Source organism: Octodon degus, unplaced genomic scaffold (genome assembly GCF_000260255.1).
Source record: "Octodon degus isolate 3935 unplaced genomic scaffold, OctDeg1.0 scaffold00119, whole genome shotgun sequence".
NCBI lineage: Eukaryota > Metazoa > Chordata > Mammalia > Rodentia > Octodontidae > Octodon > Octodon degus.
The window spans coordinates 1,302,719-1,316,157 of record NW_004524695.1 but is presented as its reverse complement, the minus strand read 5'-3'; the positions used below and the strand labels follow the sequence as shown (position 1 = coordinate 1,316,157).

Below are 13,439 nucleotides of genomic sequence, written 5' to 3'. Positions count from 1 at the left end.
AGGTTTTATTTGACAAATAATGTTACAGCCAATTTCTGAACACTAGAATAATAAATGTCAGGATGGATATAGCTTACAGATAGCAGTGTATATGCATGAATGGTCTTTAAATTTGTTTGGTTGTAATATGCCAAAGAAATTTGAAAATTTTAAATATCCTCTTAACTGGTTTGAACTTCACAGTGAGTTTTGCATCAAAATATCAATAATTTATTTTTGTAAATAAAACAAAAAGCATTTTATGAGATGAAAATTGGAAACGGCTACAATTAGAATGAACATTTCATGCTACAATTTGATTTTAATGAAATTTACAACCACTTTATTGTATAACTCATACCAAGTGTAGAGGTAATTATGTAACATTTTTATCTGAGGGTTTTACCACATACATCTTGAATGTTGGTGTTTTGGGAAAATATTCCAGCTTCATTTGAGCTGACCAGCTTTCATTTGTTCTGAAGTCAGAATATTCTCCTCTGGCCAATCTTGTCTTATAATAAAAATACACATGGCAGACAAGGAAAGGCAAGATGAAATTGTTAATCATTGATAGGTTATGTGAACATCTATACCTGGAAGCATGCCTTTGTTGACAACCAGCAAATGTTTAGACTTCAAGCATTGCACCAAACACCTTTGTTTTTTAAAGTGGTGGGAAGGATGTTGTAGGCATCAGCATATTTTTAGGCAATTTTAAGAAATAGCTTGAGGCTGGTAGGAGTTGAGGAAGATGACACTGGAAAGGGTGGTGTGCCTCCTTCCATTAAAAAGTCCACACAGAGGTAGAAAAGACAGCCCAAAGAGAGGTGAGCAATGCAGAGGAGACGGCTCTACCAGACTAGTTCTACCAGTCCAGTAACGAGATGAAGGAAATAGAGTAAATTGAGAATCACTACCTGAAATAAAATGTAAAGAAACTCTAAGATCAAGACAGGAAAAACAAATTGTTCAAGACAATTAGGGTAATATTATTGAAAGGTGATCAACTCCTTGGAACACCTTGGTGAAGGGAGGAGGCAATTCCAGGGAAGGAGAGATTGTCTTGTACAGCACTTGTCTGTACATTTGATGCAGGGGAAAGAAATTCCCAACCTGAAAGGCATCTTGGATGAGTTCTTGTTGTCTAAAATTGAAGAATGAATTTTAGGAACAATGGAGGTTAAGAGCGGAATGTGTTTATTGAAGGAAAGAGAGCTTCTGTCTGAGACAGGGACAGAAGTCGATCCAAGTAGGTTGCCAATGACCCTGCCTTTTCTAGGGTTTTGATAGCGCTAAGCCATGAGGTGAGGTGGGTCTAAGGTGGGAAATACAGTAACTGGCAAGGTGGGGATGATGTGAGACAAAACTATGGCCAACCAATAAGAGGTAAATGGATACAACTGGAGGCTATACCCATAAGTGAAATAAATCAAACCTACATGGGTAAACATTGTGTTCTCTCCCTAGTATGAGAACCTTAAAGACTGTATAAGATCTTAAAGGTACAATAGATACGTAGAATGAAAAGATCCTGAACATAAGGGATAAATAATTAGGATGAGAGAAAGGAGAAAAAAAAACCCAGAAAAAATATAAAGGGGAAAAATCATGTAAGTATATAGACAAGATAGCTAAGATGATTCTATTACTAATTTCTATTAGTTTTTTTGAATGTAGCAGTTAATGTTTGAAGTTTTTACTTTGACCAATTTTATGTGCTAATATCTGTGATCTGAGCAACTACATTGAAGATAGCAATGTGCAACATAACACCCGTGGTTGAACATCTTCTATCTTGTTTTTCAAGTGTATATCCTCTCATTGTCTTATCTATTGTTTAAATTAAATTAAAAAACATAAAAAGGTGAAGAAAAAAATTAAAGCTTATCAAAATGAAGACTTAATGTTTAATTATTTGATCAATTTTTTATCTGGTAATCTGAAAAACAAATTTGATGATAATAATGATATAGGGGAAAAGATGAAACTTTAGACCTGAAAGGTATCTGGGACAAGTTTGTGTTCTCTAAAACTGAAGAATGAATTGTAGGAACAAATGGAGGTCATGAGCAGAATATATTTATTGGGGGAAAGAAAGCTTCTGTCCAACAGAGGGACAGAAGGGGGCCCTGAGCAGGTGGTGCCCAGGAAACTGTCTCTTCCAGGGACAATTATAGAGTAAAACCATGTGGTGAGGCAGGTCTAAGGTGGTAAAAAACATGGGAACTCGCTTAGGTGGGCATGAGATGGGACACAGCTATGGTCAGCCAATGAGATTACAAGCACCGTTGCTCAGGTAAAATTGATTAAAATCAGGATCAAATGGGGAAGCCAGTCACGTAGCAAGCATGAATACAGGTCAGGGTCTCTTCCTGTTGAGGGTTGGGCTAGTGACTCACTTGGGCTCTTTCAAGGTGATTGGTACCCATTCAGAATATCAATCCCTGATACCCATCCCTAGGGAAGTATGTAGCTGTATTTGTTTCCTCTTTTGTCTTGAAGTCTGACTCAAATGGGAGTGTCTGTCTCTTCCAAGTTTCTAAGTCATCTTGTCTTCCATATTGTCTCCTTGAGGGTCTGGCCCTGTTTGTCTGCTTATAATATTTCTATCTAATTCAGCTGCCAACAACATTAGTATATAATATAACAACCATTGTTAATTTTCTCTTCTTGATTTAAAATTTTGTACCATTTTTATTGTTTTATGTTGCTTTGTTTTTGTCTTTGTTCTTGATATTTGTTTTTGGGTTCTTTCCTCTTCATAAAAAAATGTTACAAGCACAATTGCTCATATAAAATTGATTAAATCAGGATCAAATGGGGAAGCGAGTCACATAGCAAGTGGACATGAATATAGAACAGGGCTTTTCCTGTAGGGAGTTGAGTTCATGACTTTTCCTGGCTTTCTCATGGTTGATATAGACCTATTTAGAATATCAGTCTCTGATATTTATCCTTAGAGAGGTATGCATTTATTTGATCTTTTGTCTTGAACTCTAGCCCTCAGTAGGAGTGTCTGTCTCTCCCACAGTTGCAAGGTATATTGTCTACTATACTGGCTCCCTCAAGGGCCCAGCCCTATCTGACTGCCTGTAATATTTTTATCTAACTCAGCTATCTATAACGCTTGTGCTACTATTAGTTGTTGACCAAAGTTTTCATCATACTGCACATCTGAAGATACTAGAAGAAAGCCAATATTTGTTTGACAAAGAAAAACCATGGAACAATGATTCTGAACTCAGGTAAGTTCATAGTTCAATACATTATTAAGATAGCTTAGTGTTATAAAAAAAATGTTAGCTTGTTTTGGACACAGGATATTATTTAAGTACTATTTTAAAATAATCTTTGAAACTCCCTTTAAAATATTTCCAGATGAAGGGGTAGGGATGGCTGGAGTGGGGTGGGGGAGTGTCTGTGCCCAGCAAGCCTAAACTGAGGGAGTGGCATCCAAGAGGTAAACTTAAGGAGTTATTCACTTTAATAGGCCCAGAACACTCACTCTAGGCAATGACATTGGCCTGAGAAGGAGGCCTCCTTAACTCTGGCCATCCCTGTCCAGCCCCTGAATTTCATACAGTGAGAATTAGGATGTCTAAATTATGCCAAAAACCATAACTCCTGTATGGCAGGTTTGAATGCAATATGCACCCACTAACCACAAAAGGCTAGAGCCAAATTTCCAGGAAATGGGTGAGAACCCAAAAGCTCTATAGTTGGTGCAAGATGGAGCACATCTCAGTGGGCCGGTTCCCAGGGCGCCTATAAAGTAAATGTCAGCAGGTGCTTTTCTACTGCATGGGACTCAGTAGAGAAAGAAAACAATAATGTGAGGACGCAGCACAGCAAAATGTAATCTGTCCACAAAAGTGGGCTTAGAGGGGAAATCCTACCCTCAGCTTTAGCATTTCTCATAATTAAATGAAAATAAATGAGGTATTCAAAACAACATAAAGAAAACAAAGGAAAATAGGAGCTTTTATCTTTTAACAAGGACAGATAAAAGATAAAATTAAGAAGTTGCACAATGAAGAGATAAGCTATCTTTAAAATAAATAAATAGCTGAGTGACCTGAAGAAGCAAAAAGAAAACACTTACCACCAGGTCAGAAGTAAGCAATACCAAGGCCTCAGATTGAGATAAATGAAGATATTCTAAAAAGACGAAACATTTAAAGATTTTGCAAATACATTTTATATTATATATAAAACAGATAATTCTCAGAGATAACATAAAATGTTGAAATTGATTGCCGAAAGTTCAGAACCCCTTAACATGCAAATAACTATAAAGAAAATTGAGAAAGTAGTCAAAGAACACTTTTCAAGTGGCTTTAATGCTACATAGGTTTTTTTTTGTTGGTTTATTTTGTTTTGTTTTGTACTGGGAATTGAACTCAGGACCTTTCATTTGCCAGGCAGGCACTGTGCCTCTCTGAGTTATATCGCCAACTCTCCACAGGTTTATTTTTTTAATCATTGTTTTGTGTTTTTCATTGATCCTAAGGCCTTATACGTGCAAGCAAAGTGTTTTATCACTGAAACACATCCCTGGCCCTTTTCACATTTTATTTTGAGACAGGGTCTCACTAACTGGCACAGTGTGACCTAAAACTCGCAATGTTCTTATCTCAGACTCCAGGGTAACTGGTGTTGCTTGTGTACTACCATATCTGTAAACCTATGTAGTTTTATAGATAAATACTTTGAAGCCTTTAGATAACAAGGACATATAACACTTCCATTCCAAGGACACAAACACCTTCATTTTTGTCTGCTTATTGAGTGATAAGTAAGGTTTTTCTTTCTTGTTGTGACATTGGCATCAGCCTCATACATATACCTGTATCTAGAGCCACATTCATATTGCCACCCAGCAGCCTAAGTCCTGAATAAACTATTAGAAAATCAAATTCTATCATATATAAAAAGTACTCAAAATATTGCTCATTTCTGAGGAATACGTTAATATAATTTATAATATTGTAATAGTAAAAAAGAAATAACAGATGACCTCATTCTCAAATAGAAAACAATAAGCTATTTGAGAAAAGTGAATTAATTTGCATGACCATAGGTGTTAAAAACGGATTAGAAGATGCAGACTACAAACATAGTCAGCCACCTTAGCTTTGACAAAGGGGATGAACATGTTCACTGGAAGAAAGATAAGATAGGTCAATAAGCGGTTCTGGAAAAACTGGTTTTCTTCATGCCAAAGATTAAAATTAGACCCATGTCAATTACATGCATTTAACTAATGTCAAAATGGATTAAAGGTCTAAATATTAAAACAAAAACTGAATCTACTAGAAGAGGAAATAGGTAGAATTCTTGAAGATGTAGGTATAGGCAGAGATATCATGAACAAAATTCAAATTGCATGGAAAAAGCTCCAAAGAATCACGAAGTGGGATGTCATCTTATTAAAAAGCTTTTGCACATCAAAAGAAATCAGCAACAGAGTGAAAACAGAATGAAAAAAAAATAACTTAAGAGGGGATATAACTCACTGGCAGAGCATTTGACTAAAAAAAAAAATGTAGCCAACAGTCTTTTAGACAAATGACTTGTGTCTAGAACATATAAAGAATTGAAAAAAATCAGACATCCTCCAAATTTAAGGACCTAATACAAAAATAGACATCTGAGATGAACAGGCACTTCTCAAATTAAGAAATGCAGACAGAAACTAAATATATGAAACAATGTTCATCGCTGGTTATTCAAGAGATGTAAATTAAAACACTGACATATCACTTTCTCCCAGAAAGAATAGCTATCATCAAGAAATCAATCAATAACAAATATTGGATGGGCTGTGGGAAAAAAAATCAACCCTTCTCTACTGTTGTTGGGAGTGTAGACTAATGCACCCACTGTGGAAACTGGTGTGGAGATTCCTCAGAAAACTAGGATTAGTGATTTCACTCAACCCAGGAATTCGCCTTCTGGGTATTTTCCCAGAAGAATTAAAATTGCACACAGTGATATGTGTGCAACCATGTTTATTGCAGCACAAGTTTTAAAAGCTAAATCTTGGAAACAACGCAAATGTCCATCAACCAATGAATGGAGGAAAATTTTTGAAGTTTTTTTTTATTAATTTATAAAATGGAATTTTATTCAGCTATAAAGAAGGATAAACTTGAGACTTTCATAGATAAGTGGATATAACTTGAGACCATACTCACAAGTGAAATAAATTAGTCTTGCATGTGTAAACATGGTATTGTCTCCCTAGTGTAAGAATCTGAAAGAGTAAGTTAGATTCAAAATATACAGTAGATATTGGAAATGAGGAGAAACTGTTCGAAAGTTCAGAGACACCTAGATGGGGAAAGGAGAAAAAAGGAAGAGAAAAATAATAGTAAATATAAATATTTATACACACAAGAATGTCAAGATAGCTATGCTACTAATTTCTGTTAGTTCATTGGAAAAAAGAAGTTATGCTTATATCATTTTAATTTTTCATGCCTATATCTTATAATCTGATCAACTATTTTGAAGATAAAAATAAACAATGCATTAACCACTGTTAGTTTCCTACTATCTTGTTTTGAAATTTTGTATCATCGTTTTTATTGTCTTTTTTCTTTAAAATAAAACAATTCTTTTATGAAACTCCAGTTGAAGTCATTTGCCCATTTTAATGGATTACTGCCATTATTCCTATAGAAAATGTGCCTATATGACCTTTTTTGTTCTTATCATTCTTCTTCCTCCTCGTCTTCCCTCTTTTCATTTTCCTTCTCTTTCTTTGTGTCTTTCTTCTCCTTTTTCTCTGCATATTGTAAAGGTACTGAAGGTAAAGCAGCATGTTCACACACTATTACCATCAAGGCTTGACTGCTGTGTCCTTGAAGCATCTGTTCAAAATCACCTATCGATGGACGTTTGGAGTTTCTTGTCACTTGCTCAACGAGCCCAAGGTCCTAGTCCTTCTGGTTCTTCTAGGATCCTAAACATGGAAGGAGTTTTTGTCTCTAGAAATACTGAAGCAAAACTAGAACCAGTTATATGTGTGAAGACAACATGGAATCATATGCGTGACATTATGGGAGCCAGTGTCACTTCTTGCTGGGATTGATGTTGACTACTGGAAAAACTTGAGAAAACAAAATATGCAGAAGCCCAAATGGCCTTTTCTACCCTAAAGAAGCTTGTTCTACACGATACTTCTCTGAGCCTTTTTCCAACCTGTTATACCACTGTTTTCTTCTCCTGTACAACATTTCACTTGAGCTGTCTCGGTTGTATCCCTCTACTTGTCATCATATTATTGAGGTCGTGTCTCTGTCTCTTCTGAAAGCAAGCACACTGCTCCCCTTAATGTTTGTTCTTCTCACAAGTGCAAATTTCCCAACCTCATTCACTGAATCTGGGCCTGATCATTTTCTGTTATGTGTGATGGAAAAATTCTAACTTAAATAATTTTAAGGTAGTCTATTTAATTTTAGCATATGGATTTTAATAGAATTTAACTACAAAAATAAACACTCATGCCTCACAGTATATAAAACAGTAAAAAAATGTTAACTCTATGGATCACCAACTTAAAATTCTGCCCCCTCCTAAGCGTTATAGTACATGGCTACAATTCACAATAGATACTTGTGCTCTTAGCTATCTCATAAAGGTTTTAATCAGTGATTATTTTCACATAGATTTTTATTCATTTAATATTTTCCAAACAGGAAAATTCAAGGACAACAGAATTTCCTATTCAAATCTGTCCACCAGTTGTAACCCTGGTTGCCTGTTAGAATCTCGAGGGAAAGAAATCTAACATTCAGCAGTGTCCAGTCTCTACCCCAGACCAATTCCCATGATCTCTGGACTGAGGTGCAGGTGTTTGCATGTTTTCACAGCTCTCTAGGAAAGTCCAGCACACGGCAAGAGCGGAGAGCACTATGTCTGCGGTTAAGACTATGAAGAAAGCTTGGCGATCTGTTAAAAAAAAATGTTACAATGTTAAGGATTTGTACTACAGATTCAGACTGTGTATCTTCAAAGGTGAGTGAGAGTCTTCTCTATGGCCCAGTCTTGGATCTCTGCTTGTCCAAAGGTGAGATAAAAGATCAGACCAAACATGTTGACAGCAGCAGACAGGAAAAATACATTCCTCCATCCGGACTCAGAATCCTAGACACACACAAAAACAGAAACAAAAATAAAACGTAATTATTTAATCTCACAAGTCCCTTTCCCACCAGTTATATAAATCTTCTATTTTTATATATTGAAATTCTGGTCACAAAGTATTTAAGCCACAGTATGCAATAGACACCAGGCATCTTAAGTTATCAAAGAAAGTTTATGAAACTGTTGGAAATGAAATGTCTCCAAAATGCATATTGGGTTCTCAGTTGGGATGGCTGTTTGTTTAAACAAAATTAAATTAAGCTGTACTGATGTTGTCTTTGAATTTTGGATCTCAGCATCCATTAAAATATAGTGAATTATACTGAACACCATACTATCCATGTTTTTCCTAGGTATACAGCGATGACCACAGCCCGTTAGGCAGACATCTCAGTACAGCAGGAGTCCTATATGATCTGCTTGAGTGACCCTCCTCTTCTATCCCCTAGTTTATTTCACATTCCTAGCAATTTGACTAAAAAGAAATCTACCAACCTTGGAATGAGATCACATAGATTTATTGCCAATAATACAAACTTTTGCTTTGTACTGATGCTCCTTCAATTATTCCTTCCTGAGCTGGTTCTGCCCTTTTATCCTCCCACCTACCCTGTGCAAGAATCAGCTTCTGTTCCTTTGCTGCAGTGGCTGGCAGCCCTTCTCATAACCGACAAGTCAGCCTCTCTTAGACTGGTTTTTGGGCCTTATGGTTTTCCTTCTACAGTTTTCTTAAAAATTAAGATTAACCTGGAGAGATTCTTCCCTACTGTCTTCTTCACTTAGATCATTTATTTCCTGTTTGTAACTGAGTGTTTCTTGATGCTTTCTACCTCTAACGAGCCAGACATGCTGTCTTCTGAACCCAAACAGTGGGTGTTCATGAATTGAACATCTAGTCATTTGGAGAAATCCAGCTTTCATTTTTCTTCCCTCAGGAAGCCTGCCCAACAGGTTCTGATCTAGAAGTTTGCACACCCTGGGCAAATGTGTGGACAATGCTCACTTCCCCACAGACCACACCATCTCACGAGCACAGTGTATATGCCCAATGCCTAAAATGATACCTGCTACTTGCAGATGTTCAATAACATGCCTAACCTGACTGATAAGGAATCCGGTGGTGGTAGAAGAGATGATTCCTGCAATGAGACCGAATCCCCTTGAGATCCCCATGAGGAAACTTGCATATCTGTGGAGAAGATTTCATATTTGGTTTTTTGTACAAAGTCACCATTACCACCACAACTCAGCTTAAATGAAACCAATCTCTAATATCAAACTCATTAGCCTATGGCAGCTTTTCATTCACCCGAAGACCTCCGGGGAGATGTCTGCTTGCCAACCCAGAAATCACTTGTGTGCTGAGTCAGTAGAATCAGAGAATTGATCTCTGTGGGAACCAATTTTTCCCACCCTACTGCTCAGCACAGGAGGCACTTTGTGCAGTGGGCAGGACAGGACATAGACTCTGAAGCCAAACTGCATGGGTCCAAATCCTGCCTCTGCCCTGCATGGCCATAGGCATTCCTTTTAACCTCCACAGGCCTCAGTCTTCTCCCTCTGCACTAGGAGGCAATAACAGAGTCTGCCCAGTGTAAATGAGAGGTCTAAATGTATTGATTCTGAGAAGATTTTAATACTGGAGTTGGCTCACAGAAAGTAGCTGATCTGAAAAGTACAGTGGATACTAGAAAAGAAACTGTCCAAAGGGAAAGAAGCTGACCAAAGGTAAGGAACAAATGGAATGGAGGAAAGAAAGAAAAGGAAACACATATGTACAAACATAGACTAGCTTGGATAGTTCTACTTCCGATTTCTGCTGGTCTATTGAAAGGGGTAGCTAATGCTTAAATATTTTTCTCTTTCTTTTTTCATTTTTAATATTTTTTTTAACCAATCATACAGACTTGTATCTGGTAATCTGAACAACTAATAATATGCAGTATAATAACTATTGCTGAGTTCTCATCATTTTGTTTAGTGAAATTCTGTATTGTTTCTATTTTTTTTTTGCTATTTTTTGAATTCTCTTTAAAAATTAAAAAAAAAAAAAAAAAAAAAGAAAATGTGGTCAACATTGTAGAAACTTGCAAAACACATGTCTGTGGGCCTTTTGCCAAAACACAATGTCTAATCTCTAGGTGGAGAGTTTGAGAAACTGTTTTATCTAAATGGTTACCAGGCAGGAGTGGAAAGTATGGCTCTAAATGCCATGTTAGGTCATGGCCAGATACTGACATTTCTGTCACTTGTCATTCTGCCATCATTTAATGTATGTTGATAACTGGAAGGCTTTCTTTTCTATGGTGGTGATTGAGGTCCAACACCTCTGAAGGGATCTGGAGGAGGGACACTCAGGTGGAGATCTTACCTGGGTGCAACATCTAGTGTGTTGATGATAAACCCTGAATCGCACAGGTTGCTGGTTCCAGGAATGAGTATCAACAGAACAATGGTTGTCATGTAACTGGACGCCACAAAGGGCAGGGCCATGGCACAAAGTGATGGAAGAAGCAGGCCTGGACAATGAGGACAGGATGTCAGGAGCCATCTAAAACCACATGGGGTTGGTTAATTGAACCCACATGCCTTTCCTTACCTAGGGATGAAAAGAGTTTTCGCACTCCAATTAAGCTGAGAAAATTCCTGGACAGAAGGAAGTCTGCCAACTGACCTCCTAAAATTGTACAGCTGGCAGCAGCAACAAAAGGCAGGGAAGACAGAACCCCACTCTGAGGGAAGGAAAATTACACAGAACAATTATAGAGGTGCCTATGGCACCAACAATTACTGGTGGGGTAGACCAACCATCAGTTGTAGGATACCACAGCATTCCAAGAAGCTGGGGGGAAACAGGCATCCTTTACACGGAACAGCATGACCTCAGGAAGAAGCACCAGCAGCTGCATTGTGCTAGAGAAAAGCAACATGAGCTTCTAAAGGAGACTTTAGAAGCAGCTGGTGTAGCAGTAAGGCACAGTGGTCAGAGATGTGACACAACTCTACCCCTTAGTAACTGTGGCCCAAGGCTAGTTCTCTTGCCTCTCAGTGTCCCGTTTCAGTACCTGTGAAATGGAAATTGTTATAGTGTTTCTTCATGGTTATTGTGAGAGTTAAATGAATGGTTATGTGCAAGGTGGGAATTCAATAAGCAGCACAGAACAAGTGCCATTATCATCAATTTTATAAATATATGGGAAGGACACTTACGTCTCGCATGTTAACATGGAGCACTGTACTGATGTACGTCGGCAGGTATGTGAGGATGATGGTGCATAACCAGAAATGGCTGAAAAACCCAGTGAAAATGGCCCAAAGTGGTAGGCATCTGATCATAGCCTTTATGGGGACAGACCGTCTGGGAGAACTGGGCTGAAAGGAAACAGCTAATCAGCATGTAGATTAGAACAGGCCAGAGAGTGCCTCTCCCAGGGAACACATGCCCAGCCCTGGAGACGTCTGGGTGGTCCACAGGCAGAAGGTGTGGGCGCACTGTACCTGCTGAGCCAGAGAGGACACAATGTGCTCCTGTTCCTTGGCACTTATACATGGATGATTCATAGGGTCATCGTAAATTACTATGTACCACAGTAGACAGCAGATACAGCCAATGCTACCTGGGAAGTATGGACACAATAAGTTTTTAGGTAGATTCGTGTACTGGGGAAAGAACTTTTGAAGTGTTCTTTTTCTATCACACATCACTTTGTGATTTTTTTCATTACAAAGATCTAAATGTTCCCATTTCTTCCTTTTTATCTTAAGAATCTTCTGCTTTCTTCAAAGCTTTTCAGATACCAGCTCTCAAACTCTGAGTTGCCTTTGCCAGTGTCAGAGTCCTGAATGTGAAAATGGCATTGCATGGCTCATTAATTGTTCTTAAGATTCTATTCTTGTAGTGTTTTGTGTTTTCCACTTAGCTTCTTAATAAATTAATTATTGTCATTTCAGAAGTGCCAAATATTCAGAATAGAGGACAAAGAGAGTTGGAAATACATAGAGCAACAAATCAATGGGGCTGGGAAAATGTCCAAGTTATTCATATTTGTATTCAAGCCACAAGTAATATTCATTATGGATTCTCTGGTGGAATATTTCTTGGCAACACCTGATTAACATTTGTGAAACAAGGTGTCTGGGATTAGCATCATTAATGAGAAAACTGCTGGATCTAAATTTAATGATACCATTTAGCTATAACAAAATAACAATCTGTAGAACTTTGTCTCATTAGTAGAATTTGCCATTCGAAGAATATTCTGTATTAAAGTATTTGAGGGACTAATAACTCTTTAATATCCTTGCATTACTGGATTCTGCAGATACTATGCTACTAAAGTGAGAAAATTATATATAATCGATTCCTTGTGTCAAGCTTTTTACAGTTTAATGGAGAGATGAGAAGAAGAAACAAATGACTACATACAAACATAACCTGGAAAGGAATCAGCAATCAGGATTACAGAAGAGAGAGAATGCACAAATCTAGAGAGGTTCTGGAAGAAACCATGGATAAGGGGACATCTGAATTGACCTTTGCGAGGTTCACTTGGTAGAGGGTAAGTTAATGTTGCCTTAGGCAGAATTAATGATTATATAACACAATGTGAAGACATAGTGACAGTGGACTCAACCAACTTTGACATTTTAACTGCATATGTTTGATCACTAAGCCAGATACCTCAGGTGCAATCACAGAGTCTGAGAAGATGCTGGGGGTAGAAGGGTAAGCTTTTACTACTAATTTCTCAGCATTTGGTACCATAAGAAGGGTATCTCCCTTGTCATGTACAAGTAAGTGGATTCCCAAAACCACCAGAGAGCATTTGGTCAACATGTGTGGACTAGATTCTGAATGCTACCACTCCTCAATTCTTCATTTGACAAAGCATTTTTTCTATTAATATGAGAAGAATAAAACAAATTCCTGAGCAATGGTGGTGACAAGGTTTCAAAGAGTGACTCACCAAAGATGTAGAAGATAAAAGGCCAGCCCAATGCCTGTGAGATTAGTCCGCCCACACAGAGGATAATGAAGGACCCAAATGCTACCCCTAAAGAGAACAAAGAGAAAAACACTGATGTGAATTAGAAAAGCTGCCTCTTCAGCTCTTGGACACCATCTGAACATTGAGGTGGCTGACATAGAATTACTGGGTAATGAGAGTATTGGCCTCTACTCACAATCCCCCTCATAATACCATGGAAAGTAACTAGCTCTAGTAAATAATTGTGATTGCCACCTAGCTCTTCAATGGTGCCTCTGCACCAGTGTGATCTATCTTTTTTTTTTTTTTTTTTTTTTT

At 37.7% G+C, this 13,439-nt stretch overlaps 1 protein-coding gene across 1 annotated transcript in view; it reads right to left on the bottom strand.

The window, feature by feature from the left end:
• Positions 1-7,641: 7,641 nt before the first annotated feature.
• Slc17a2 (solute carrier family 17 member 2) overlaps positions 7,642-13,439 on the bottom strand; it is a 17,160-nt gene continuing 11,362 nt past the window's right edge. The window contains exons 6-12 of the mRNA XM_012516682.2: positions 13,101-13,187; positions 11,632-11,750; positions 11,344-11,505; positions 10,733-10,865; positions 10,505-10,652; positions 9,232-9,322; positions 7,642-8,133 (exon numbers count right to left, since the gene is read on the bottom strand). Coding sequence (XP_012372136.1) covers positions 7,999-8,133; positions 9,232-9,322; positions 10,505-10,652; positions 10,733-10,865; positions 11,344-11,505; positions 11,632-11,750; positions 13,101-13,187 — 875 coding nt within the window. The 3' untranslated portion in view covers positions 7,642-7,998. The remainder of the gene's footprint in view (positions 8,134-9,231; positions 9,323-10,504; positions 10,653-10,732; positions 10,866-11,343; positions 11,506-11,631; positions 11,751-13,100; positions 13,188-13,439) is intronic.